General features: G+C 32.4%; 3 protein-coding genes and 1 pseudogene across 5 annotated transcripts; 3 read left to right on the top strand and 1 right to left on the bottom strand.

The window, feature by feature from the left end:
• The first annotated feature begins 4,314 nt into the window (after nt 1-4,314).
• Nucleotides 4,315-6,486, top strand: LOC125592333 (annotated as a pseudogene).
• Nucleotides 6,487-11,543: 5,057 nt separating this feature from the next.
• LOC106449304 (ethylene-responsive transcription factor RAP2-10) lies at nt 11,544-12,571 on the top strand. Its single transcript, XM_013891078.3, has one exon. The coding sequence runs from the start codon at nt 11,823-11,825 to the stop codon at nt 12,399-12,401; it is 579 nt and encodes a 192-aa protein (XP_013746532.1). The 5' UTR covers nt 11,544-11,822; the 3' UTR covers nt 12,402-12,571.
• A 425-nt stretch (nt 12,572-12,996) lies between these two features.
• LOC106445505 (CBS domain-containing protein CBSX1, chloroplastic) lies at nt 12,997-15,390 on the bottom strand. The gene is made up of 8 exons (XM_013887070.3): nt 15,086-15,390; nt 14,790-14,877; nt 14,455-14,519; nt 14,346-14,394; nt 14,052-14,104; nt 13,563-13,678; nt 13,409-13,466; nt 12,997-13,308 (listed from the first exon to the last, which is right to left on the bottom strand). The coding sequence occupies exons 1-8, from the start codon at nt 15,281-15,283 to the stop codon at nt 13,234-13,236; spliced, it is 702 nt and encodes a 233-aa protein (XP_013742524.1). The 5' UTR covers nt 15,284-15,390; the 3' UTR covers nt 12,997-13,233.
• Nucleotides 15,391-23,544: 8,154 nt separating this feature from the next.
• LOC106445506 (floral homeotic protein APETALA 2) lies at nt 23,545-26,046 on the top strand. 3 transcript variants are annotated; one of them, XM_013887071.3, is made up of 10 exons: nt 23,545-24,169; nt 24,274-24,299; nt 24,390-24,420; nt 24,548-24,635; nt 24,717-24,862; nt 24,956-25,000; nt 25,087-25,175; nt 25,280-25,377; nt 25,458-25,547; nt 25,646-26,046. In XM_013887071.3, the coding sequence occupies exons 1-10, from the start codon at nt 23,712-23,714 to the stop codon at nt 25,871-25,873; spliced, it is 1,299 nt and encodes a 432-aa protein (XP_013742525.1). In that variant the 5' UTR covers nt 23,545-23,711; the 3' UTR covers nt 25,874-26,046. The 3 variants fall into 3 exon arrangements, with proteins under 3 accessions (XP_013742525.1, XP_013742527.1, XP_013742526.1); XM_013887073.3 differs by having other exon boundaries at nt 25,643-26,046; XM_013887072.3 differs by having other exon boundaries at nt 25,619-25,858.
• Nucleotides 26,047-27,420: the final 1,374 nt, after the last annotated feature.

Here is a 27,420-nt window from a genome sequence, read left to right as displayed (position 1 = left end):
AGCAAAGGAAACATGCTTATATAGAACGAAACCGTGAAGAAGGACACGCCCGCATATGGAATGACTACTTCAGCGAAGACTTGACATTCTCGTCACATTTATTCAGACGTCGTTTTCGCATGAATAAGGAATTATTCTTGCGTATTGTCAATGGCCTATCAGAGTCCATTCCATTCTTTCAGCAAAGAAGAGATGCAACCGGGAGGTTTGGTCATTCTCCACTACAAAAATGTACGGGAGCAATTCTTCTGCTTGCTTATGGTTCTGCAGCTGACACGGTTGACGAATATCTCCAACTTCCTGAGACCACTGCACTTTCGTGTTTACATAATTTCACAGACGGAATAATACAGTTATTCGGAGATGAGTATCTACGGCGACCCACACCGGAAGATCTTCAACGACTACTCGATATTGGAAAGAAACAAGGGTTTCCTGGGATGGTCGGGAGTAGGGGTGGGCGTTCGGATTCGGGTCGGGTATTTCGAATTTTCGGTATAGAGGTGTAGAACCCGTTTGGGTATTTCTGTACTTCAGATCGGGTTCGGATATTTTTAGTTCGGGTTCGGTTATTTCGGATCGGGTTCGGATATTTAGATTTTGAAAAAAACAAAATTAAGTTTTCATTTCTCAAATTTCTTGTATTTAAAAATATAACTTTTACTTAACTAATACTTTATTTTTAATAGATTGAATGGTTAATAGATTTGGACATAACATTTTGAAACTAAAAATACATTAATTTGGTTATTGTTTTTAAATTTTGGATGTAACTTTTTGTTGATTCTTGAAATAAAAAATTTGACATGTATTTAAAGTGAGTAGCAAATCATTTTCTCCGTAATTATATGTATATCATATGAACTTAAAATATGTGTAGTATTAATATAAATAATTTATATAAAATGAGAGATGTAAACTAGAAATATAAGGTTAATTATACATATCTTCGATTATTTTCGGATATCCATTCGGGTTCGGATATTATCCGTTTGGGTTCGGATATCTAATTTCTCCTAATTCAATACCCGTTCGGATATTTTGCTACTTTAGTTCGGATTTCGGTTCGGGTTTTTTGGATCGGGTTCGGGTGCCACTTCGGATATCGGATAAAGTGCCCACCCCTAGTCGGGAGCAGTGACTGTATGCATTGGGAATGGAAAAATTACCCAACCGCTTGGAAAGGACAGTACGCACGTGGATCAGGAAAACCGGCAATTGTCTTAGAGGTTGTACCTTCACAAGATCTTTGGATATGGCATGATTTTTTTGGTCCTCCAAGTACCTTAAACAATATTAATGTCCTCAATCATTCTCCTGTTTTTGATGACATTTTAGAAGGTCGGGCTCCTAAGGTAAAGTACGTGGTCAACGAACACATGTATATGTTGGCGTACTACCTCACAGACGATATATATTCAAAATGGTCAACATTTATCCAATATATCACACTCTTTCAATCTCCTAAACAAGAGTTATTTGCTAAAGTTCAAGAAGCAACCTGAAAAGATGTGGAGCGGGCTTTTGGAGTATTGCAATCTCGATTTGCGATTGTGAGAAACCCGGCTCTTTCGTTGGACAAAAAAAGATAGAGAAGATTATGAGAGCATGTATCATACTACACAATATGATAGTCGAAAATGAACGGGATGGATACATTCGTTATGATATATCTGAATTTGAAGAAGGAGACATCACCAGAACTTCACAGGTGGAAACAGACAGGCCTACAAATCTCAATAATATGTTTGGCATTCGGAATGATGTTCGGGATAGGCGTATACATGATCATTTGAAAAATGATTTAATTGAGCATACTTGGAACAAATTTGCTGATGAAGATTAATAATTATTGTATTTTTATGTTTAATTATTGTATCTTTATATTTTAATCATGCAATAAATAAAAATTAAATTTCACGGAATAAAAAAACAATTATTTTTTTATTCCTAAAGACTCCAACTTGGAAACCACCATTGAACACACTATTTTTATTTGAGTCTTTAACTATTCAAAAAAAGAACATATAATACTCCTAAAGACTCTAAGAAGGAGTTCACCATTGTGGATGCTCTTATACAGTTCGATTTCAGAAGTTAATAATAAACTAATAAAATACCTTTGACGAAAAAATATAGTCTTTTCTTGTTTACACATGCGTCCATATAACAACAGAATACTAAGGTTAGTTATCATCATATAAAATATAAGGTACAACTTACACATACCGAAAGAACAGACTGTATGAATGATGATGATGGTGATACATCGACTTGTTTGCTTCTACATTCTGATTACAACATAATACTTCCTCTATAAGAGTAGTGAAGTATAACAATGATATTATAGTAACGACGTTTGTGGAGACACTCACTATTTTTTTTCTGCTAAAGCTGTAAATATCATAAAATGAATAAAAGTTGTTACAAAGAACTAACTAAGCTCTGATTCTCCCTGGCAAAAAGAAATAAAAACAGGTAGAATCACAAGATTGCTCACAAAAGTAACCACAACTCACTAACTATCTCAACCAAATGACCATTAGTGAGTCAAAAAGCTTCCTGCGCCTCCTAGCCGAGATTATGTTTCGAATCTCCTTATCAATGGTATGAAATACCTGCAAGCCTTTAGGTTCATATGCAACACCAAGTTACGATGATTGTGGAGACACTCACTAATACATTTTCAACCAAAAACAAGAATTCCTTTTGACGTGGCTGAAATACCTGCAAGCCTTTAGGTTCATACGTAACACCAAGTTTGATAAAATGAGTTATAGACTGTATTTATTACGCGCATCAGGTAAACTCGGTTCAAATTGCGTAAGCATACATGTGTGTGTAAACTCGTACAGATACATGTTCTATGTATAAAATCATTAAAATGACTCTAAGTCGAGAGAAAAGGCACGAATTAATGTCCTTTTCACTTTCTAAAACATCACCGTAAATTGATGGATCCACTATATATGTCTACGTTTAGTCTATTACAGAATTATCATGGTTTAACAAAAAGATACGTAAACTAAATATGTTTGTGGTCCCTTATCGATTCAAGTATTTGCTTCTGTTGTATGTCTCCCAAAAGATAAAATAAAATTTAAATTTTGGGTAATTTGGCACGTCATGTGCCAACCAGTTCACAGCTAATCCCCAATGCATTATTATTTATACGATATACGCTAATTAGTATTTGGGAAAACGGGCTATTTCCCCACAAAAAGTATTGTATCCTCCTATATGTCTCCCAAACTATGACCTCATCCCATATGTCTCCGAAATAAAAGTTCGAAAGTTATTTATCCATGAAAGTATATCATAACTCTTATATATCCCCGAAATAAAAGTTCGAAAGCCACAATCCCATAAAATTAAATTACTCGGTTTAAACCAATAAACTAAAACCGTTTTAGTTAATTAAAAAAGTTTTAGATCAATAAAAACCGGTTAAGATCAGATTACATCAATCAAACCACAAATTATAAACCATTATCAGATCAATTAACCAAAACAGTTTCAGTTTATAGGTGTAGTCTGATCTTAACGAGGTCTTTATTGATCAAAAACTGGTTTAATTAATCAAAATGGTTTTAGTTTATTGGTTTAAACTGAGTAATTTAATTTTATGGGGTTATGGCTTTCAAACTTTTATTTTGGGGATATATAAGAGTTATGATATACTTTCATGGATAAATAGATTTCGAACTTTTATTTCAGAGACATCTGGAATGAGGTCATAGTTTGGGAGACATATGGGAAGATACGATACTTCTCGTGGAGAAATAGCATGTTTTTCTTGACTATTCACTAGCATCCAAAATAAGAAAATGAAAAGAGATGTCGACATATTAACTGTTTTGTTGCTGTGACGCTGTATTGAGTAATCAACCTTAGAAACTTTGTAACCTTAGACCATTTTTATGGCGGTCTTTTACGCGAATCTTAAAAGAGAAGAGACCCACAAAGTAGTAAAAAATAGTTCCACAAGTCACCAAATAAGAACCGACTTTGAAGGGGCTTTTCAACTGTTTGCAAGCTCCACCGACACGTGATGGCATGCAATTTTTTTTTAAAAAAAACATATTTCAGACAAAAAAAATAAAATAAAAATAAGAATCCCACTAAGGGTTTGTGCAATAATCATGACCTTAGTATATTTGTAGATGAAGACATTAACATTTTACTATATTATGCTAAGAGTGAATGTGAAACAGTTTCATGTTGGTCAAATCTGTCTTTATGATTTTTTTTTTTATTATATCGTGATAAAAAGATTTATCATGTAAAAGTGTTTTTAGTTTTTTTTATTTAATCACGTGGATATCTCAAAGTTATGAAAAGACTCAGGCTAATTTTTAAAAGTTGGTGAGCTCCACGGATGGACTCTCACTCTAGCTATTCAAATGGACCACCTATATTTATGTGGCCACAAGTTAAAGTGTAGTGGAGTGCTTTCGAACCCAGATTGCTTAGCAACCCAAAGTCTTACTACCAGTACACCATCACCTTATAGTTAAAATGTGGTTTTAGTTATAGAAAAAGGTTTTAGTTATATATTTTTATCCAACAAATTATCTACTGTTGTTACGACAAAAACTATTCTTCTGTAAACAGAAGTGTGTAAAGTGTGCGAAACTAATTTGTATATATGAAAACTGAAGTATATAGTGTGCAAGACTTAAGGACTGATAAATATTTCAGTTTTTTGAATAATTTTAATATAATTGGTGAGTGATTCTGGTGAAAGATTCACCGATATAAATGTTCTAAATTATGTATTGTCTGAGTGTTGCCCGATCCGTTCCATTTATAAATTAAGATCGAAAGATCCGAAACATTCTGTTAAAAATGTCTGGTTATGAAATTTGTTTGATTACACTTTTGTCACTGTTATGAAATAGTACTAGCAAAAGTAAGATATTGCAGTGTACCTGATGGCTTCATCCCCTATATATTAAAGGAGAAGCATTTTTTAAGGCTTTCCTTAATTATCTCTTAGTTGTTTTTTCAAGGATGCATGAGAAGGCTCCATTCTCTTTTTTGCTTACGTGTCGCGCACACATCGATTCTCACAAAATCATTTAATGTGAAACCATTAAATGTTTCCTTTTTTGATGATTTTTTTTGGCAAACTCTTTTTCCATGTCCTTGAGCAGTCGACGTTTTTTTATTTTTGTCAGACCGACTACAGAGTCCTTGAGCAGTCGACGTTCCATGTCCTTGATACAAGGCACGTCGATGGGTATCGGAAGCAGAGAAGAAGACGATATGAGGGTGATCGACGTTCTTTACTAAGGTTATAAAGAAAGAGATTTTGTAAAGCAGGCGCATCGACGATCTTCTATTTCAGAAAGAGAAAACATCAAAGAATCCCAATCGAAAAGAAAAAAAGAGAAGAAATGGAAGGCTTGATTCCATTTTTGTACAAAGCCATGGTCATGTATAAAAGAGAAGGAAGCTTTTCGTCAGTTTTGCTTTGCGATCATCATTCTCATCAACTTCCGGTTACTACAGGAGACTTCCTAGCGACTCCTCCGGTATATTTCGAACGTCAGTCCTCAGGCGATTTGGGACCGACCGTCTTGGATTGCTTAAAACGACGCCTTCTTCACCATCTCGCTTGCCCACTAGGAACATCACGAAACGTATGTAAGGAGTGTTCTTGAAAATACTATTTACATAAAGAGATACGAATCTTTCTTGACGTGTCCTCTTATCCTAAGGTATATTTCTTATGAGTAACTACCCAAGGACTTAATAGAGTGATTTTATATTATGATCTTGATTTTTAATTTGATATTATTAGGGACGTTCAAATACGTTCTACCCAGATTTTCCAATTGTTCTGAAGACTCAGAGGTAATATATTTATTGACTATTAGAAATTTTGTTTTAACTTGTAGACCTTTTATTATCTACATAACAATTCGTGTGTTTCAGGGTTCTGTTCTGATAGCTGGTAGTTCTGTGCATGGCTCTAAGTCTAATCTGAAGACAACTGCTAAACGTGAAGGATCCCATATCGAAAGTTTAGAGGCAGCTATCTACAGGAGCACTGTTAACGAACATCGACATTCGGATTCGATTAAGAAAGTGAAGACTGAAAATAGTGGCTGAAGAATTATTGGAAACCTGTCTACAATGAAGATAGGCTTTTCTCTTTTATTGTTATAAGTATTTTAATTGTTTTAATCTTCGTATTATGCTTGGTTTTTGGGTTCTGTTTAACAATTTTGGAAGTCTGAAGTGTTTTATTTTTTAACCTTTTTACGTACTCTAAGCATATGTTGGTCGTTTTTAATATAAACCCTCTTATCATATTTTGTCTGATCGGGTCGATTTTATACTAATTTACAGATCGTCTATAAACTTTTATATGACATAATTGGTTGAAGTTATCTAATATATTTGGGCAATATAAAATACCTTAAAAGGAATCATTATTTATGTAAAGTTTATTTTCCATGGATATAGTCTATAGCTTTGTAAATATGAATATATCCCTTATTATAAAATATCCTATACAAATTGTTATAGCACATACTATATACAAGTACAATAAACAGAAGAGATCAAATATATTTTGTCCTTTTTAAAATCAAATATAATATTATTGTACGTGCATTTAAACTATTAATAATCTTATCCCCTATTATAAACTAAAATATTCTTAACTTGGGGAAGTGTCTAAAATTATTGTATCAATTATACAAGATTTACGCAATATGTCAAGAGAATATTTAGCAATGGTAGAGGATATATATACCCTTCTTCTTCAAAATATTTGGTGATCATTTCTAAAGAACTACATAATTGTTCGCAAATTATCCCAAGCTTATTTAAAAACACTCAAATCATGCAGCCGTCAAAGTATGTTTGGGAAATTAAAAAAAGTATGGTTTGGATCCTTCTTTCCGTTATCTTTTTATATTTTTAGTCTTATCATATTTTCTATTCTGTGAAGGCACGGTACACATAGAAGAATGAGCCATCTTCTACACATAATACTGCATGTGACTTTTCTGTACGAAGATGTAAGTGATCTTCCTTTCTCTACGCTTATTGTACTCTTCATTATAGATCTAAATCTGATGTATCTCATAAAATATGTATCAGGACTCCAAAAAAATTGCGAATTCCAGCAAGACTAAACTGGCCAAACAATGTGAATATAACAGTGACATATATAGTATTTACAGTCATTGAGCAGCCTTTGGAAAAAATTATCCACGAGAAAGTAAAATCCAAGTTTATTGTCTGGATGGAGAATAATAAGTTAAGTCACGATAGTGTAAGGCTCAAATTTTTGGGTTGTGGCGCCAAGAAAACTTATGCGTGGAATTCAAAAGCTAGAGAGTGGAAACCATAATTCAAGATATAACGATTGTTTTCTTATTATCATGCAAGAAAAATAAACTGACCATTACATATAAATCTCACTGATAAGGACAATATACTAAAATGACTTCTTATAGATCGCAGTGTAGAAATCGTAGGATATTTAATTTGTGTACTCAAACTATGGTGGTCAATTGAGAGGGGTAATGGTAAGATTTTTTAATGAATATTAGTTATCTCTATTAGTAACTATGGCAAAAAAAAAATTATGTTTAAGATCAGAATTGAATTTCTTATAGATCGCTTCAGAAGTTTAATACCTTTTGAAGACTTTTCGGATATTTTATTTGATCCTCAGATTCCTCAAATAAAGAACTATTTTTTAATCAATGTGAGTATAAAATTAATTTAAATTTGATATAGTTACTATATGTTAACATATATGATTTTTTTTTACTTTCAGGATTCAGTTCCGTGCATTTTGATTAAACTTCAAAAAAAATTTAGACTATAATTTCTTATCGTATCAATTAATTATGTTATTTTGGTTTTTATATTAAAACAAATTATGTGTGTTTAAAGGGTGGAATCACATTCAATTTCTTTTCTCTTAAATTTTTTTATATAATAAAAATAACTATATTTTATTTATTTAAGGCAGTTATGGTATTACTTTTCAAATGTTATTGTTCCACTAAAAAATCAGAATTTCTGGTATTTTCACTTTATCTTCAAATATATACTTATGTCTCATTCCGCGCAAGGCGCGGATTAATATCTAGTATATAACTATAACCAATCTTAAACCATTACGATTTATGTTTGTCATGACATCAATGTCGGTCACATAATATTTATGTACAAAATGGACCTACTTGTACTTATGAATTACTTTCTTATTATTGGATTTTTTTGGATATGAATCCAAGCCATCCTATGACATACTCACACGTAAAACCGCTTTTGATGACGTACTGGCTAAAATCATATATAGAGAGAGAGAGAGGAAAATATGCTGTAAATTACTGTAACATATTTTACCAAAAACAAAAAAAATACTAAAACAGAGAAAATTCAACCCGTTTACAAAATATTTGGTTTAAAATAAATTTGTATTTGACATCAAATTAGATATATAAATATACATTTAAACCCAACGATGCACATATTTGAACTGGAACACATATATCTAATCAATGTACTGAAATTAATTGAAAACTGTATTTGGTATATATGTTTTTAGATTATTCGATTTTTCGATTTTTTCAGTGTTCAATAATACTTCCAAAGTTAATTGAACTAAATTTCAGTTATTCAATTTGAAATTTGAATAATTTAATTCAATTTTGGATGTTATTATTTCTTTCAAATTAAAACAAGATTGATATATATTTTGATTTATTCGATTAATTTGGTTGATACGTCTTAAGCATAATGTTTTTTGTTTGTCAAACCGAACCAAATTGTCAACCGGTTAATTATATAAAATTTGTTTTTTAAAAGTTGGTTTAGTTATTTAAACTTTTTTGATCAGTTTATAGTTTCGACCAGATGACAAACCAAAAGCCAAAACTTTCGTTCAGCCTCCACAACACTACAGTAAACAATTGAATTAGCATACCGAAATACTCTGTCTATTTCAAAATAAGTGCTATTTTAATTTTTCTTTCGTGTTATAAAAATTGTCATTTTACAATTTTAATGCAAATTATATTTACTTTCATCTGAAAATTAATTAAAAACTGCATTAGTTTTATAAATCATCTTATTTATCTTAAATACAATTGGTCATAAATGTATAATTAATAACAACTCACATATATTTCTGTTATTTTCTTTATATGTGTGAAAAATGTCAAAGTAACACTTATTCAGAACCAGAGAGAATAACAACTAATTTTTTTTTGTCAAACCAGAAATAACAACTAATATAACACGCAAAGTCACATGGTTCCAATTGAAAAGTCGATCTACAACGCATTCAAGTTTTCGAAAATATGAATTATGACTATATTTTATTAGTTTGGTGCTATAACATTGAGGCTTAGAATATAATTGTTCTTAATGTGTAGTGTGGCTCAGGCATTGGACATACTCACTCTTTCTAAATACTCTATTTCTTTAAAATATACTTTCTCTATTTCAAAATATATGAAATTTTAGAACAATGTACAACTATTAAAAACTTGTCGTCTACATAATAACATCATTAAAATATTAATTAAAATTTATTTAATTAGTTACAAAATAGACTATAAAATATTATTGATTACACATTTTTGATAAAGTTAAAAATTACGTTAGAATATGAAAATATCATCTATATTAAAACATCAAAAACTTTTTTAAACTATATTTTGAAACCTAAAGAATATGCTGTTTTAGCCAAAAAGACAAAGATTTAAAATCTACATTCTTAAATATTAATCTCTCTCTGTTCCCGAAAGTAAGATTTTCTAAAGTGTTCACGCTTATTAAGAATTCAATAAATATTTATAATTTAATTTTTCTTTTATTTTGTTATTCATTTTCCAATAACTTTTCACCAATGAAATTTAATCAATTCAAATATTTTCATTTAATGTTTCTTAAAAATATAAAAAAGTACATTAAACATATGGAAAATCTATCTTTGTAGAACAAGTAAAAAACCTAAAATATCTTACTTTCGGGAACGGATGAAGTATTACATATTATTTTTAAATAATTATACTAATTATAAAATATACTATAAAATATGATTGGTCATATAGTTTGACTGTTTTAACTGTTTCCATTTGAGATGATCACAGAACTAACCTTACAATGCTGTGAAGTGTAAATATATCCTCTTGAGTGTCGATTATGGCCTTAAATCCCATCGAGGATTATCTTTAGAAGGGCAGCATTATAAAATCAAGTACATCGCTATTGCGTGGATAGAACGTCTATTTCCAAACGCCATATACAATGCCCACCGACCACCGACGTAAACTTTTTTATTTTGATATTTTTTTAGAAAAAAAATTCTATTCTTGTAAGAGAACTTTCTAGAGTTATTGTGACTAATGACATTTGTTGTTTGCAATAATTTAGGTAATGCTCACGATTGGAATTCACGGTACGACTTTTTCAGATGAACTACATTAGGTTAGATACCAGAGGAAATTTCAAGATTTAATCATAACCACAATTTAAGAAAATTTGGAAAACTTAACAAATTCCAAATGGTAAAAAAAAACAAGGAGTGGTAGAAAGTGGCTATTATATCTTTTTTTTCGACGTGGCTATTATATCTATAATAACTATACATAATGACTGAATATAAATCCTAAGAAAATTATAATTTTGCATAAAATATTGAAATTGTAAAATAAGACAATTAATAAACATAGGAGATAAGAAAAGACAAAAGAAAACACTTCAGAAATCCCACTAACTTGTCCCCCGAACAGGAGGAGACACGCGTGTCATTACCGCCTCTTCCCTATTTAATATTTTAATTCAAAAAATTAATTAATAAGGTAAATCCATCGTATTATTGAACATTTCTGTATAATTTTAAAAATATTAAATTAAAACCGCCATTTATTATTGTTTCCAAAATTCCACAACAACGACCCACCTCCCTTACGTCAAATACTATTCCTATTCCATGCAAGCAATAAATATCATCTATTTACTTGTATTTTCAAATTTTCTTTTTATTTGGGTAACAGTTTCATTTTTACACTATTTGACATTTTCAAATTTAAACCACATACTCCAATATCAAAATAAAAATATCATTAGTGTTTAGACACCCACTTGGGTATCTCATGAATATATTTGTGTTATTTAATTACATATTAAAAATTAAATGATAAAACATAAGTGAACCAGTGGTAAAGTCTCCCCAATTATGTAGAGTATTTTTTTACTAATAATCGTTTCTTTTTCTTTTTCACTTTTTTATTTTTTCAATCAGTAGAAATTTTTTCAAGACTCTACATTGTAACTTAATTTCATTTAGAAAATGATTATAGTTTATCTATTAGAGAGCTAAGGAATAAGAAACTGGCATAGACTTTCACAAAATAAATTGTGGAATATAGTAACGCTGATAGTATATAGAAATTAATTTTATAACCGTCCAATGGAAAGAGCCGTCGAACTTATTAAAAAAAGGTGCATGCGCGTATTTAACACTAATATTTAATTTCCGTCCAAACAATAAATACTATTTTCGCTATATATATCGTGGAAGATGATTGTTGTCTCTGTTAGAGAGAAGCGAAAATAAAAGTAAAGAAAAAATATATATGAGAAAGTAGTTAAGAGATTAGTGTCGGTGGTTTTTTGAACTACTCTTATGCTGTTTCGTGTTCCTCTCATCTCTTCTTGGCCCACGTGTTCATCAACCTCCCTGCGCATGTAATCGCTTCGCCGTCAATATCACATCCTCTCTAGATCGGATAGAAAGTTGATTCTTTCGTTGTTTCTTGGAATCTCCGGCGAAAACCCACATGGAGACAGTGATGGAAGTGGCGGCGGCTGTTCCTACTTCGACGGTTGCGGCGCCGGCGGCGACGAGGAAGAGAGAGAAACCGTATAAAGGGATAAGGATGAGGAAGTGGGGGAAGTGGGTGGCGGAGATTAGAGAGCCTAACAAACGGTCTAGGATCTGGCTTGGCTCTTACTCAACTCCCGAGGCGGCGGCGAGAGCTTACGACACGGCGGTGTTCTATCTCCGAGGTCCGTCTGCTCGGCTTAACTTCCCGGAGCTTTTAGCCGGCGTTACGGTAGCGGGAGGAAACGGTGGTGGGGATATGTCGGCGGCTTACATAAGGAGAAAAGCAGCGGAGGTTGGAGCGCAAGTGGATGCGTTAGAAGCGGCGGGAGGCAGTCGTCATCATCATCATCATCAACAGTATCAACGTGGTAATCATGATTACGTGGATGATGATCATAGTGTTAATCATAGTGATTATCGCCTTAATGATGGTCAGCATGAGTTTAGTAGTAAGGATAAGAGGTGTAACGGGTCATGGGAAGCGGTCGATTTAAACAAATTACCCGACCCGGAAACTTCAGAGGACGATTAGGAAAGGAATCCACCCAAAAAACACAAAACGTTGTAGAACTTAGATTTTTAGAGAATGTTTTGTCTGTATGATGCGCGGAGGTTGCTAACATGCACCTCTTTACTGAGTTTGTGATTACTGATTTTAACTACTAGTGTAATGGTATGTTTCTATAAATAGTTTTCACTCAATCACTCATTTCTAAATTTAAATCATCGTACTCAAAGTTTAAATTCAAAGTGTTAGATGTTTGATTGTGTTCGAACTCTTCAGTACGGTTAGTATGATGTTATGTACAACATTTAAAATTCGGATGGAAACACGACGGTGAGTGCATAGCAGCAGAAGAAGCAAGATACTCAAGGAAACAGAAGTGGGTGTTTGGAGTAGGAGATGAAGCAGCAGAGACACAGAGTGTCTTGCAAGGCAAATATGGTAAGTGGGTCTCCTTTTAACTTGTCCGATCTTAACAACTAAAGCTCTCTCTATCTCTATTATCGTAACTACTAAAGTTATTTTTAAATTTTGTTTTTAATAAATTACATATAATTTGTAAAGCATAATTGGATGAGAATCAAATACCCAAAGAATCTGATAACCTAACCTATCAAACAAAAAGAGAAGCTGATTCTGTAAAAAAAGCAAGTAGTGTACTTACCACTTACCAGACAAAATTCAACAAAAGCTGAGTTCCTTGTGACCGACATAAGATGCGGAACTCTTGTAATACAAGTTAATATAATTCTAGTACAAGGTACACTGTTTAGTACTCACTCTTATTATCTGGATAATGTTTGATCCATGTTGAGTTCTTCTCTACAACCTATTTTCTTGGTTTTTGTTTGTATCTTATTCAAGCGTTCCTATCACCAGTGCGCTTTATTTGAAGTGCGGCTCTAACCACGTTTCCTCTAGTGATAATTCCAACCTTTTATTTGGAGGAATATAAAAAGTATAAGCGATGCATGAGAGAAACGATGTAATGCAAACTAAGTATGAAATATAGGTAGATGTTAAATTTCTCTTACCAATTTGCCATCAGAATCTACCACAGGGAGCCGGCGATATTTGGTCTCGAGCAAGATTCTAGTGGGAAAACGGAACAAGAAGATCAAGTTAGAGAAGAATGTAAGATAGAAGAAAATAAATGATGGCAATGGAAATAAAGGTAAAGACAGTAACTTAGCAGCATCTTCAAGATTGGTATTTTCCTCAACAACAACTGGAGCTGGTGTCATTAAATCTCCAACAAGCTTCCCATTGGTTTTGCTTAGTAGCTTTTGCACTGCGTTGAAAGTCTGCAAATGTCTTCTTTCCAAGATCAGTACGATAAAATACAAAAAAAGATTACAAGATACAAAAAACAAGAGACGCATAGAAACAATTCATTGAGAAGTTTTATTATGTCAACATTTAATCCAGAGTTCTGTCTACTTAAACTAGAGAACTCTGAATGTAACATTAACATAATTTTGTAAAGGGAGCTGAGTTGAAGGCAATAAGATGAAATTATGTGCAATGGTAATCGACTCAATTAAGTCAAAACAACTTCTTCGAAAAGTTCAATTCACAGAATCTACTGCTGATAACGTGAGAAAAACATATGAATTGAGTGAACTGAAAATCATTCAGGGTTCAAATTGTTAATAAAGAAAAGAGAGGGCCACATACTTTCCAGGTGCTGTCAACCTCAGGGAACATGGCATTTTCTGTACTTCCACTACCTATAGAGATAAGCAAGAAAAACAGTAAATAAGATTTGAAAGGTTAGAGAAGAAGCTTTTTGATCATTCCACGTTTGAGCGTGCTATCTAGCAACAAATGAGACACAAGATCATCATCATAACATTGATCTTATACCACCATGTGATCAAGTAGCTTTCATCTTTCTCCACCCAAACTAAAAATATCTTTGAAAACAAAGGAAACCAAATACATTGAGGAGGTGATAGCTGGCCCATTTACCAGAGATGGAGTCCAAAGCCAACAAATCATAATCTGAAACAAGCCCAACCTGCAGCAACAAGGATTAGGTTTGGACTCATGAGTAAAGGCATACAAAAGTGATACTAACCAGCTTCCAGTCTTGGTCTATCACAGGAAATCCTGTAATCCTATTCTCCACAAGGATTTCTAGAGCTGTAGAGAAGGGAACAAAAGAGATGGTTACAAAATTGAATTACAAAAACACACTATAACATGCAATCTGAGAGACAGATACAGAGACAGAAAAGGGGAGACGGAAAACAGTAAAAAAAAAAAATATACAGGTACAGCAACTATATATCTATTTATATATATTTATTAAAAATTATTTTGAATTAATATAAGATAAATGTGACATAATACACATCAGTTCTTGGCTACAGTAACAGTCATTTTGTAATTCAGTTTTATAATCAGTGATACCTTCATCAACAGTGGTGGTAGGTTTGACCACATGCAAGTCATCCTTCTTGGTCATGAACTCACCAACAGTGTACACTCCACTTCTTGGCTACAGTAGCATTCAAAAATACATCCTATAAGCTCGAACCAAACCCCCTTAGTTACTTGTACAACACTTATTCAAGGATCAAATGCAACTTCACCATGTTCGATCTAAGTATACATTCAATCCTAGTGAAAAAAGACGAATCTAATAACCTAAACAACCTGGTCTATCGAAATTCCCGAAACCCTAAGACGCACGCAAAAGAGCATACCGAAGAAGACTTCGCCATCAACGTGGCGCCGGCGGAGGAGGCTGAAGGACCTCGGGATTTGGAGAGGGAGCTGAGAGTGGGAGAGAAGGTGGAGTGGATGGAGAGGAATCTCGGCGGGATAACAGTTGGAGAAGAAGCGGAGGGCGGTGCGCGTAGGCGCGTGATGGAGAGTGGACAAGCGTGGACGACGGCGTCCATTGAACGACGGAGAGATAGAGAGATCGCCGGAAGTGATATGAGTTGAAGAGATCACGATATCTCTGCGTTTGTATTGGGAAAAGCGAAGAACCGTGACTCTCGTTTTTGTTTTAACTCATTTTAACCAAACCGGTTTATATTTCAAACCGGTAAATTAAGAAATTCGAACCAAACACATCTATGTATTTTTTTGTTTATTGGATCTTCAGTTTGTTGGGTTTTGGGCCAAAAGATTTAAATACTTGTTGATAGTATTTGAGATGGATTACTCTGAGAATCTAGTATACTTGAAAGTTGAAACACAACTTAACAGTTTTTGTATATAATAGTACTTTGGATAGATTGGTGAGAATTAAAAGGCTTAACGCCAACTCGTTGACTGATGATCCATTCTATTGATGAATATTTCTGGTGTGTGAATGAAATGGAACTGGAAAAATTCTCCGCAAAGCACACTTGGGATTCTTTACGGCCTCGAGGACCTGTACAGGAATGGACTGCTAATGTATGGTTTAAGGGTGCAGTCCCTCGTCATGCTTTTCACTTCTGGGTTACTCATCTCGATAGGTTGCCAACCAGGTCTCGTCTAGCCTCCTGGGGTCTTTCTGTTGATCAATCATGCTGCCTGTGTGGAAATGTGCAGGAGAGCAGGGACCACCTGTTCTTAAGATGTGAAGTTAGTAGGCATCTATGGTCTCTGATCACAAGGCGACTAGGATACAGAACCTTCACCTTCCACACTTGGACAGCTTTCACTTCCTGGCTGGGTTCTCAGCTCCCCACCCACTCATCTACCTTGCGTCGTCTTACGGCAAGCAACAATCTACATCCTCTGGTATGAGCGCAATAGCCGTCTCCACAACAACATGTAATCATCACCAGCGGCTCTGTTCAAGCAACTTGACAGGCTGATCAAAGATACCATTCTTGCTCGACGAAAGATGAAGGCTTTCGGTGGGCTCCTTAGGCGCTGGCTTGCCTTCGCCTAGACCTCTGTTTTATCATCTGTTGCATTTTGCTAATCTAGTTCGGGTTTACACCATGTTTTTTCTCTTTTTGCCATGGTGCTCTCTTGTAAGCTTTAACCTTTGTATTACACAACCTGCCCATTCTAGTAATGAAATTCATATTCTTAGCAAAAAAAGAGAACATTGTTAACTAGTTTGAGATGAGTTTTTATGCATTGACGTACAGTTTTAAGCTGGTGAAAACAAAAAATAAAACTTCGATTAACGTAGTTCATAGTACTCAAAGGATCTTTTTTCTGCTTAGAATGCTAATATCATGTTCCTCTGTACTCAAAAGGATCTTTTTTGACAAAATACTCGAATGATCTTGACTTCAATAACACTCAATTTGTTGCTTTATAATCGCTCGTTTACGTGGTCCATCTCTTTCTGTGATATTCTGGCTTGTTAACGACTTCGCCAAGTTTATTATATTCTACTATTCGTTTTCTTTTCATCTACGTTTAAACTAATAAAAACACATAGATGTCATTTTGTTCATCAAGGCCCGACTGGTCCATTTAAACCTCACGCTAGCTAGGTAGAATGTTGTACTCTTTTCAATTAACCCGGCAGAGATGTTATAAGCCACTAGCCCGTATATACATCGATCGGTATCATTTTTGCAAATAATAATCTAGTATACGAGCTAGGGATGGAAATGTATCATTTATAGGAGACTTGCTATAAATATTTTGATGCATATATAACGAATGCAAAACTTGTATATTTTGTATTGCAAACACTTTTTAATCATTAGATTAAAGTCTCTCCTCATCTGTTCTTTCATATACACTACTAATCATTTACATGCAAATCTGTTCTTCTATAACGGATTATAAAACATGCTATTTTAGTGAAATTCAGTAAGTTATTTATTTTAAAACTTGTCGTTTTGAAATATGTTAGTTGCCATTTGCCACCTACCCTTGATGAGATTTTTCCTTCAGACTTGAAAAAAACTGCCTTGACCTCAGTTAGGCCCTATATACCCGTCCATCACTGATTTATTTATTTTGTCTGAAACATCGAAACAAATTAAAAGCAAAACAAAAGTGAAAAAGGAAATGATTCCCATATTGGTGAAAACTTGAAAAGTTGGAATAATTCGTTGGCCCCTCCATTAACAAACGTGAATTATTGCAAATGGGACCGTACTAGTATTTGGGTGTGGTTTCAAAATACAGTACCAATTAAAAACAAAAACATAATTAAAAATAAAGTGTTTTGTGTGTGTCGTCGGTGTCAAATGATGTTTGGGAAAACAAGTGGGGGTTAATTTCAAAGATTTACAAAAATGGAAAGTCTTTGGACCGCAAAACGTATGGACATCGTACCTAAGTTCCTGACTCCTTGCTATATTTGTACATTAACGTGTTTCCCTTTGTCCCTTTTTTGTCGTCTCCTTTAGATTTTTTTGTTCTCCTCACATAGTTTAACCCTAACTATTAATTTGTCCCCAACCTGATACCCTTAATTTATTTCTTCTCCATTGATTACTAATAATATTTGATTTTATTGACAAAGCAGTCAAATTCTCTACATATGTCTGACATTTTTTTCAACAAAGGCTTTCCTATTTTGACGCTTCTAAAATTACATTTGTTGGTTTTGCTAACACTCCAATTTTGTCATTTGAAAGTTAGCTTATCTAACATTTCTTATACATACATTGACTACGTAGAAAATTAGTTAGCTATCACGAGTCGCATCCAATTGTATTAAAAAGGATAAACACAAATTACAACATATAAAAAAATTACCTATCGTGAAGACATCGAGGAGTATCGACTATCAGCTCGTTCACAATCACATGGCCCCCACATTGAACGATAAAAAAATATCGCATTGAACGAATCCTACTTGAGGATATTTGGAAAGCCTATAACAAGATTTGGACAACTCACAAACCGAGATTCTATCGATACCGTCCGATGTTTTCCACGTTCGTTAATCTCGGACTCGATTGCGATTCCGAGATTTGCAAATTTAAAATTAGATATATCTAGAACCTTTGGATATGAGCTTAGTTGTAAATCCTTATCTCCTAAATATATAATAACGTCGTCTATGATACTATCATATTATGTCAGTGGCTGATGAGTGTATTTACCCATTACCCAACAAGATCCACAGTTTTGATTTGCATTCAAATCAATGCTATTAAATCCAAACTACTAGTTGGATATATATATATATATTCTCTATGTTTCCGAAAATAAAAATTTTCAAAGTGTTCATGCTTATTAAAAATTCAATAAATATTTATAATTTAACTTTTCTTTTACTTTATTATACACTTTCCAATAATTTTTCACCAATAAAATTTAATCAATTCAAATATTTTCATTTAATCTGTCTCTACTATTATTTGTGAAGTAAATTTTTGGAATCGAGCTCTCACGTTAAAAGTTAGAGTGGTTAATATCGTTTATACCCTTAATGAATAAAATGTATAAATAAATTAAAACATAAAACAAAATTTTAATTTATTTGATTAGATAATTGATTAAAATTAATAATAGTAAGTAAATTTTCAAAATCGAGCTATCACGTTAAAAGTTAGAGTGGTTAATATCGTTTATACCCTTAATGAATAAAATGTATGAATAAATTAAAAAAATAAAAAATGAAATTTTAATTTATTTGATTAGATAATTGATTAAAATTAATAATAGTAAGAATTATCCAAAATCTGAAAATATAATTAAAAAAAGAGATAATTTATATATATATATATATTGTATTGTTATCTGAAAAAGTCTTTTAGTGAAAAGTTAAAAACATAATTATATAACTAAATATTAATCAAATAAAATTCTTAATTATATAATTAAAAATAGAATATTGAATTATCCAAAATCTAAAAATATAATTAAAATATATAATTTCTATATATATATATTGTATTGTTATCTGAAAAATTGTTTTAGTAAAAAATTAAAAAAACATAAATTATATAATTAAAAATAGCATATTGAGTTATTTTAAGATTTATTTTAGTGTAATGAATAAAGTGTATAAATAACTTTTCAAAAATTTATGAAAATGTTTAAGTCCACATCGCGGGTAAAATACCTAATAATTTTAAAAAGTATAAAAAATATCTTAATTTCAGGAATGGAGAGAATATATTAATTCATACACGTATGGTTTTAAGTCGATATGCTAGTCGAGTAGCTGATATTTTCTGCATCATTTATGACATACTTTCGGAATAATTCTTCATACGTTTTAATTATATAAAATTCAATTATGTGCTAAATTTAATTTATTGTTACTCGTCCACACTATGTGAACACGTAGGCAAGTAGAATGAGGTAGATATAGGCATTGATTCTTTTATTAATGTATTACGCATATATACATGTGGTATCATTGTGGCTTGTGTGGACGAAATTTGTATTTATTTTCCAAGGAAACAGAATAATAAAAGCCTATGTTTGTTTTTGACATCAAATAAGTCTTTGTAGACTGTATAAATAATTTCCTACGATATCGATTGTACTTTTACTTAAAACTTACATTCAATAATAACTCTTCTTTTAGTACAATTTTGTCGTATCATATATGTCGCATAACGAGAGAGTATAAAGGTCTAATAATATCAGCCGAAAATAAGAATTTTACTTTTGTTTTCTTTAGTTTTGTTTGATCTGGGCACATTTGTTGTAGTTTTTTACACACATACAAAAATCACGAGATTGGGAATAATAATGGCTCTTTGTGGGCCTGTTTTGTTGGACAGTGTTATAAGAGACAGAGTATCTCTCTGAAAGGTGGGCCGTGGGCTTTAATTATTATCAACATAAAGCATATACATACATGTTTTGTAATATTATATATATGTTTGTGTATATAAAGATATGATTATGTATGTATAAGACAAAGCCACAGACATATCACATCTCTAACAAATCAAGCTTCTATGCTAATAATAATGCATTTGGGTTTGTGTATAAATATATAGGGAGAGAGAGAGATAGTGGGACATTGAGAGAGAAGAGCAGTAGTTTCCACTTGAGGAAAGCAACATGTTCAACGAAAGCCATTATTGGAATGTTTGTTATCGCATCCCACTCAAAGTATGTACAACGTGTCTCATGGAAAAAGCTTGTTAGGTGCTTAGGTTAAAGATATTATCGCATGTTTCACTGGTTTTGGTTATTAGTTTTTACTATTTTTAAAATTATAGCCTCAGAAACAATTTTGTAAACTTTTAAATAAATAAATAGATCGTAGAAAATATGTAAGGTTGCCGACAAAAAAATATAAACTAGGTGGCAAATTTGTTCTATTTAAAAAAAAATCATAAATATTTGACGAAGTTTATATTAATAGTTGGAAAGAAAAACAATACACTGTTGAAATTGAAAACACAAACTCTTGGATTCCTATTCCATTCCTTAAAAAGAAGAAAATAGTTAAAGAAAAATAATAACTCAGTGGTAATTTGACAAAGTGGGTAACTCAGTGGTAATTTGACAAAGTGGGTAGTGACTTGGCAAATTTTATTTCATATTTCTGCTAGCCACAGTCTTTTCCTCTGGACCCAACTACATAAACACGAAATAAAGTTGTATGTTTCCCTTTCAGACACCAGTGCTTCTTCATCTCTCTCATTTTTCTGTATTGTTCACTTGCATTGTTTTCTCTTAGTATAAATTTTTGATTTTATATCCTCACTGATTATTGTGGAGGTTTCTATTTAAAAACTGATTTTGGATTTTGTAAGAATAGAAAATGATGAAGATGATGTCAAGCATGACGATTTCTCTCACAACAAAATATACGAATCTAACAATCCAATCTTATTACAAAACCAAAATATAGTTGGCTCCAGCATTGTGGTCAGAAGAAACTAAACGGCGTCTCGGAACCGATACGGTGGTGAGCACGCGTGGACGGAAGGAAGGATTGAGCGCACTCGCGTATGAAGAGCGCGTGCGACGAAAATACGAGGTAAGAGATGAAACGAAAGGGCATTGGTGGATGAAAGAGGGAAAAAGTGGACCCCGCAGTTTGTCCGTACTAAGGGATTGATCTTTTCTGGTAACATTTTCCTTTTCTTCTCATAATTCCTTTTTCCTTTTTTTGATGCTTCTATTACCAAAAATCTCTTTGCTTTTTTTTTTGGATACATGTAACTATTCACTTTGTCAATACGTATGGTATGTATTCTTGTATTCTCGTCGTATTTCAAGCTACTAACCCCACCCCACGCGATTTCTAAATTTCTTTTAAAACATAGCAACATCGAAATAGAATTGTATTTCTAACAAGTTAACATAGGTAAAGCATTAGTTATCTCATCTTTTTTGGTCTATGTTATTATAATTTACAAGGATTTTTAGCGTTTATGGCTACACCAAGCCAGCAAAACTGAATGCGCAATTTAAGCAAAGCAATGTAACATTTTGCATCAAACTAATGTATGAGATCTGTAAAAGGTTACTTCTCAACAAGTTGATCTGGATACTTGCGATAAGGCATTGCAATTTTTTAAGAAGGAATTTGTTTTTTGCCACTCATCTATGTTATAGTTTCCTATTGAAGGTTTTGGATATAAATTATACCGTATCAATCTAGATCAGTTTCGGTTTGCACTAAATCTTTATGTCACTAAACGTTTTTATACCTAACAACAAAATAGTCTATAGCACTGAGAACTACTCGTTTGTAAATAACAATTGAATTAAAAAAAATGTTGCTAAACTTTGATCAAACGAACTAGTTATAAAAAGATTATATAGATTTGTTATTATGTGAACAAATTGTCAAATAACCAAGTAAACAATTAGTATAGCTTGATAAATGAGTTTTATGAAACGTTGGACATAATTTTATTTTCCTATATATCTAACAAGCCTCTGGTTGTAACAACCCCTTAAGAAAACAGATAGTTAACGATCAACTAATTTATGGTCTCAGACACAGTAAAAGTTTGGGCAAAGTATTTTATTAATAGCAATAGAAACTTACACCAATGAGGCCTTAAGCAATAATCCCTCTGTTTTTTTATTGTAAGTAGTTTAAACAAAAATTTTGTTTATTTCAAAATATAAGTACCTTTCATAATTTTAAGTAATTTTTATTTTTATTGGGTATAGTGTTACCAATCAAATAATATATACTTATTTATGATTGGCTTAACTACACCTAATTTATATATCATATGCTACTTTTGAAAAAATTAATAACTTTCTTAATATTTGTTCATTCATCTAAAACTACTTACAATAAAAAACAGAGGGAGTATATACAAAGTATAAATATTATTAGTACTTTTTATAGCTAACAACCCCTATAATCTATAGTGGGAACCTATAAATATTATTAGTACTTTTTACTTGCTTGGCTTCATGTTTTTGGAACTTCACTAAAAATAAACATATAAATAAACATATATACTATTTAGTATCAAACTTAATATTTCGTCTACTTTAATTTACCAGATCATGAAAACACATATTTATTGTACATAAATATACACCATTAACATAAATAGATTAATGCGTGATCTATTTGTCTTTGTATCCGCTAAACTTTTATTCATACATAAAAGAAAAGAAAACAAAGAAAAAGCTTTGTGCCAAGAGCTAAAGTATACAAATTTTAGCAAACTTGTGGTGGGGTGGGTTCATTAATCTATCAAATTATTCATTTTCTTGCAAAAAATACCTTTTATAGATTGCTTGCAAAATCAAGCCGTGGACCTACTTTTACTTTCTTAAAACATGAAATTACAGATTAATGGAATCTTTGATTAATCAGTGATGATATTTGTATACATAGATAATAATAAAAGTGGAAATATTTTTATATGAAAATAAAGAAACTCCAATACGAGGAATTGTTTCGAATATAATCTTTTTTCCAAAGAAAGCAAGTGGTTAGAGAGAGAATAATATTATAGAAAAGTGGAGAGAGAGAGAGAGAGAAAGAAAGGGCACTGGAGGTAAATATAAGACCATCTCCAATGTATTTCTCTATTTTTACCTCTAAAATAGAGGAACTCTATAATAGAGTTGGGTTTTACTCCAATGTATTTCTCTAAAATAGAGATCTCTACATATAGAGCAAAATATAGAGGAATGCTATTTCTTCCTCTATAAATAGAGGAGAAAATAGCAATCTCTATTTTAGAGGCAAAAATAGAGATGGGTTGGAGTGATTTTGCCTCTAAATGCTATTATAGAGGTAGAAATAGAGGTGGGTTGGAGATGCTCTAAAGGAAGGGATAAAAATGAAAGCTTTCGTAGAAGCAAACTCTGAAACACCTCTCTCTCTCTCTAGCTCTTTCTTTGGTTTCTCTCTCTTAGTTAGACTACAACCTTGAGGAGAATCAGACCAGAGAGAGGATTGAAGTTTGAAACTTCAAACATCAAAAACAAGAAAGAAAAGGTTTAGAACAAAAAAAAATGTGGGATCTAAACGACTCACCACACCAAACAGTCAGACAAGAAGAATCTGAAGAGTTTTGTTATTCTTCACCGGGTAAACGGGTCGGATCTTTCTCAACCTCAAGTTCATCTGCTGTAGTCATCGAAGATGGATCCGATGACGATGAACCTAACCGGGTCAGACCCAACAACCCTCTTATCACCCATCAGTTCTTCCCGGAGATGGAATCTAGCGTCGGAGACAACGGTGGTGGTGGTACCGGGCCGGGCTTTCCTCGGTCTCACTGGTTTGGTGTACAGTTTTCTCAGTCGGATCTAGCTACCGGATCATCGGTAGGTAAACCCGCAACTGTTGGAGCGGTGGTGGAACCGACACAGCCGTTAAAAAAGAGCCGGCGTGGCCCAAGGTCAAGGAGTTCTCAGTATAGAGGCGTTACGTTTTACCGGCGAACCGGAAGATGGGAGTCTCATATTTGGTAATTTAATTATAGTAAAAAAAATTCATCTTTTAATTTGATGTAACCAATCATATTCAAAGATCTTAATATAAAGTTTTTTCATATGTTTCTCTGAAATTCAGGGACTGTGGCAAACAGGTTTACTTAGGTAATTTTACTCTCTTGACAGATTTTTTTTTCATCTTTTTGCTGTTGAAATGTTAAATTATTTAAATAAAATCATTTTTTCCCTGAATAGGTGGATTTGACACTGCTCATGCAGCTGCTCGGTATGTTTTCTTCTCCCATAGACTCTTTTTTTTCTTGGACAACAGTTCTCCCATGGACTCTAATAATTAAAATATACAAGCAAGACGTATACTATAATTTTTAATTTTCATTTACTATCTTATGTAGAGCATATGATAGAGCTGCTATTAAATTCCGTGGGGTAGAAGCTGATATCAATTTTAACATCGAAGATTATGATAATGACATGAAGCAGGTAACTCCTTTATAACCAAAAAACAATGCAATCTATAATTGATTGATTGACAAGTAAAAAAAAACTTAAACCTGTTGGTAGATGACGAATTTAACGAAGGAAGAGTTCGTGCACGTACTTCGCCGACAAAGCACAGGGTTCCCTCGAGGAAGTTCGAAGTATAGAGGTGTCACTTTGCATAAGTGTGGTCGCTGGGAAGCTCGAATGGGCCAATTCTTAGGCAAAAAGTACTTTCATTAATAAAAACCCTTCGTTTTTTATAATTATGCTAATAGATTTGTTATTCTAACGAGGTTTGATTCTTGAATCCTTCATATTAGGTATGTTTATTTGGGTTTGTTCGACACCGAGGTTGAGGCTGCTAGGTAAACGTCTTCATCTTTGATTCCACATCACTTTACTGTTAGAAAATTTAAATCTTATAATATATTTTTAATTTAATATATTACAGAGCTTATGATAAAGCTGCAATCAAATGTAATGGCAAAGATGCTGTGACTAACTTTGATTCAAGCATATACGACGAAGAACTGAATGCCGGTAAAAACAGTTCTTGTGATTCATAGTTTTATATTTCTTTTAGTCCTGGATTATATCTTATGTGGGTTAGAAGAACTTGTTTTCAAGATTTTGAATTTGTGTAGAGTCATCAGGGAATCCTATTCAACAGGATCATAACCTCGATTTGAGTTTGGGAAACTCGGTTAATTCGAAGCATAAGGGTCAAGATATGCGGCTCAAGGTAAAGGTTTAATAATTTATCAACGATGTTTTAACCTTTTATTATATTCTTTTGTTAAAGACATTTTTCTTTTTATTTAGATGAACCAACAAGATTCCCTCCACTCTAATGAGATTCTCGGATTAGGTCAAACCGGAATGGTTAACTATATCCCCAATTCTGTTCACCAAGTGAGTAAAAAAAGACACAACAATAAGCACCCATTTTGTTTAAATTTCAGTTGGTTATGCTTTTATAACAGCAATTTTGTATGTGTGGTGTAAAGTAGTTTCCGGGCAGCAGTAACATTCACCGCGGAGGAGGATTCTCGCTGTTTCCGGTGACCGAGAACCACCAGTTTGAAGGTCGGACCACCGCGAACCAAGTGTTGGCAAATGCTGCAGCATCATCAGGATTCTCTCCTCATAATCACAATCAGATTTTTAATTCTACTCCTACTTCTCATCAGAATTGGCTGCAGACCAATGGCTTCCAACCTCCTCTCATGAGACCTTGAATCTTTAACTTACAAGAAACAATTTCAGGGTAAAATGTACCTTTAAAGTCTCATATGTTCTTGGTCATTAAATTAATTATCGGCTTTTCGTTTGTTCATTTCTCTTTCAACGTCTTGTTATATTAGGCTAAGAAAATTTCTCAGGAACTTAAATCGAATTAATTTTTCCTCGATCTGGTAATATGTATTACATAAGTTCACATAATGCTTGGATATATGGGAATTGGATAATTGTGTTATTTTAGATGTTCTGACTAAAAAGATTGAAAAGAGTTTTGTCAATGAGTTGTCTTTTGTTGTTTCTTCTCGATACTTTTATTAAAAGAATTTAAAACGTTACTGCTTTATATGTTGCCTGCGCCTATCTACATCTATGTTCAGTCCTAACTTGTTTTATCATTCCTCTGTCATATCAATATTCAATTTATATCTCCAGCTATTTTTAGTCCTTTAATCTTCATCTTATTTCTATCGTCTTTCAAACTTTTCACCCAATAACATCCAGATGTGAAATATTGTTTCACACAACATATCTAGTTATTTAAAATATATACTTTTCCATTATTCTATAGAAAACTTGTTTGGTGGGATTTCCTTTTGCTCCATCTGTTTGAGAGAGCTGACTGAGAAGAAATCAAATCATAAAATACTTTTAAGTTCACTTTTGTAACCATAAAATCCTACAAGTTGAACACATTAAATTGGGATTCAACTCACCAAGCAGCTGTAAACAATCTGTGAAAAGGTACGGTAATCTTTAACGGTTACAAAAAAAGTCGTAAAGAACAGTTGGGTTTAGTCAAAATATATTTATCCACTTCCATCAGACAACATCTATCTTTCATCAAATTAAGCAGATTATTATTGACAGATTTTATAGTAATAAAATATTTTTTTTAGAAATATCCTACTATATAAAAGGGACTAAATTCAAGGCTTTTGGAACTATCCACCTAAGCCAAAATATTCTCATCCAAAAAAAATTAGAAATAAATGTCATTTAGATTTAGAAGATAATTAACTATGACTTTTGATATTTCTAGAAATTTCAAATTTATAATTGCTAATTTATTAATAGAATCATATATCTATATTGAATTATGTTCTATTTTTAATCATTAGACTTCAAGGGTCAATAAATTATTAATTTATAATATATATAGTTTATAACTTTATATTGTAGTTATAAATAAAGAGAAAATAACCGGGGAGGGTGAAGAAGCTCATGTAAAATTATATAATTAAAATGGTAAAATGGTGAGTATGATAAGATGAATCTAAGAAAATTTGTTGTACAAATTATGGAGTTTTCTTCGTCCACTATAATGATTTAAAATAAAATATATATTCACATAAATAAGTCAATATTTGTTGTTTTTTTTGGTAAGATGTTAAGATTATCATTTTCTAAAAGGTTACACTATTGTTTTTAAACAACTTATTACAGCAATGAAACAAAAATAACCAACAACAACTCAAGGTAAAAAAAGCCTTAAGGAAGTCTTATACAAGAAAGATAAAAAGAAGTAGAGAAGAGGAGAAAGAAG

The sequence above is a fragment of the Brassica napus genome, chromosome A3, assembly GCF_020379485.1.
Source record: "Brassica napus cultivar Da-Ae chromosome A3, Da-Ae, whole genome shotgun sequence".
Lineage (NCBI taxonomy): Eukaryota > Viridiplantae > Streptophyta > Magnoliopsida > Brassicales > Brassicaceae > Brassica > Brassica napus.
Note: the sequence above shows the minus strand (reverse complement) of the source record. Positions and strands in the feature narration are given on the sequence as shown.

Excerpts from the sequence above, each read along its gene's own strand:
- LOC106449304 (XM_013891078.3), top strand. The coding sequence starts at position 11,823 with ATGGAGACAGTGATGGAAGTGGCGGCGGCTGTTCCTACTTCGACGGTT.
- LOC106445505 (XM_013887070.3), bottom strand. The coding sequence starts at position 15,283 with ATGGACGCCGTCGTCCACGCTTGTCCACTCTCCATCACGCGCCTACGC. Across the intron at positions 13,679-14,051 it reads AGGTTGACAGCACCTGGAAA|ACTTTCAACGCAGTGCAAAA; the intron begins GTATGTGGCCCT and ends AGACATTTGCAG. Across the intron at positions 13,309-13,408 it reads TAGATTCTGATGGCAAATTG|GTTGGAATTATCACTAGAGG; the intron begins GTAAGAGAAATT and ends TCCAAATAAAAG.
- LOC106445506 (XM_013887071.3), top strand. The coding sequence starts at position 23,712 with ATGTGGGATCTAAACGACTCACCACACCAAACAGTCAGACAAGAAGAA. Across the intron at positions 24,170-24,273 it reads AGATGGGAGTCTCATATTTG|GGACTGTGGCAAACAGGTTT; the intron begins GTAATTTAATTA and ends TCTGAAATTCAG. Across the intron at positions 25,001-25,086 it reads ACCGAGGTTGAGGCTGCTAG|AGCTTATGATAAAGCTGCAA; the intron begins GTAAACGTCTTC and ends AATATATTACAG.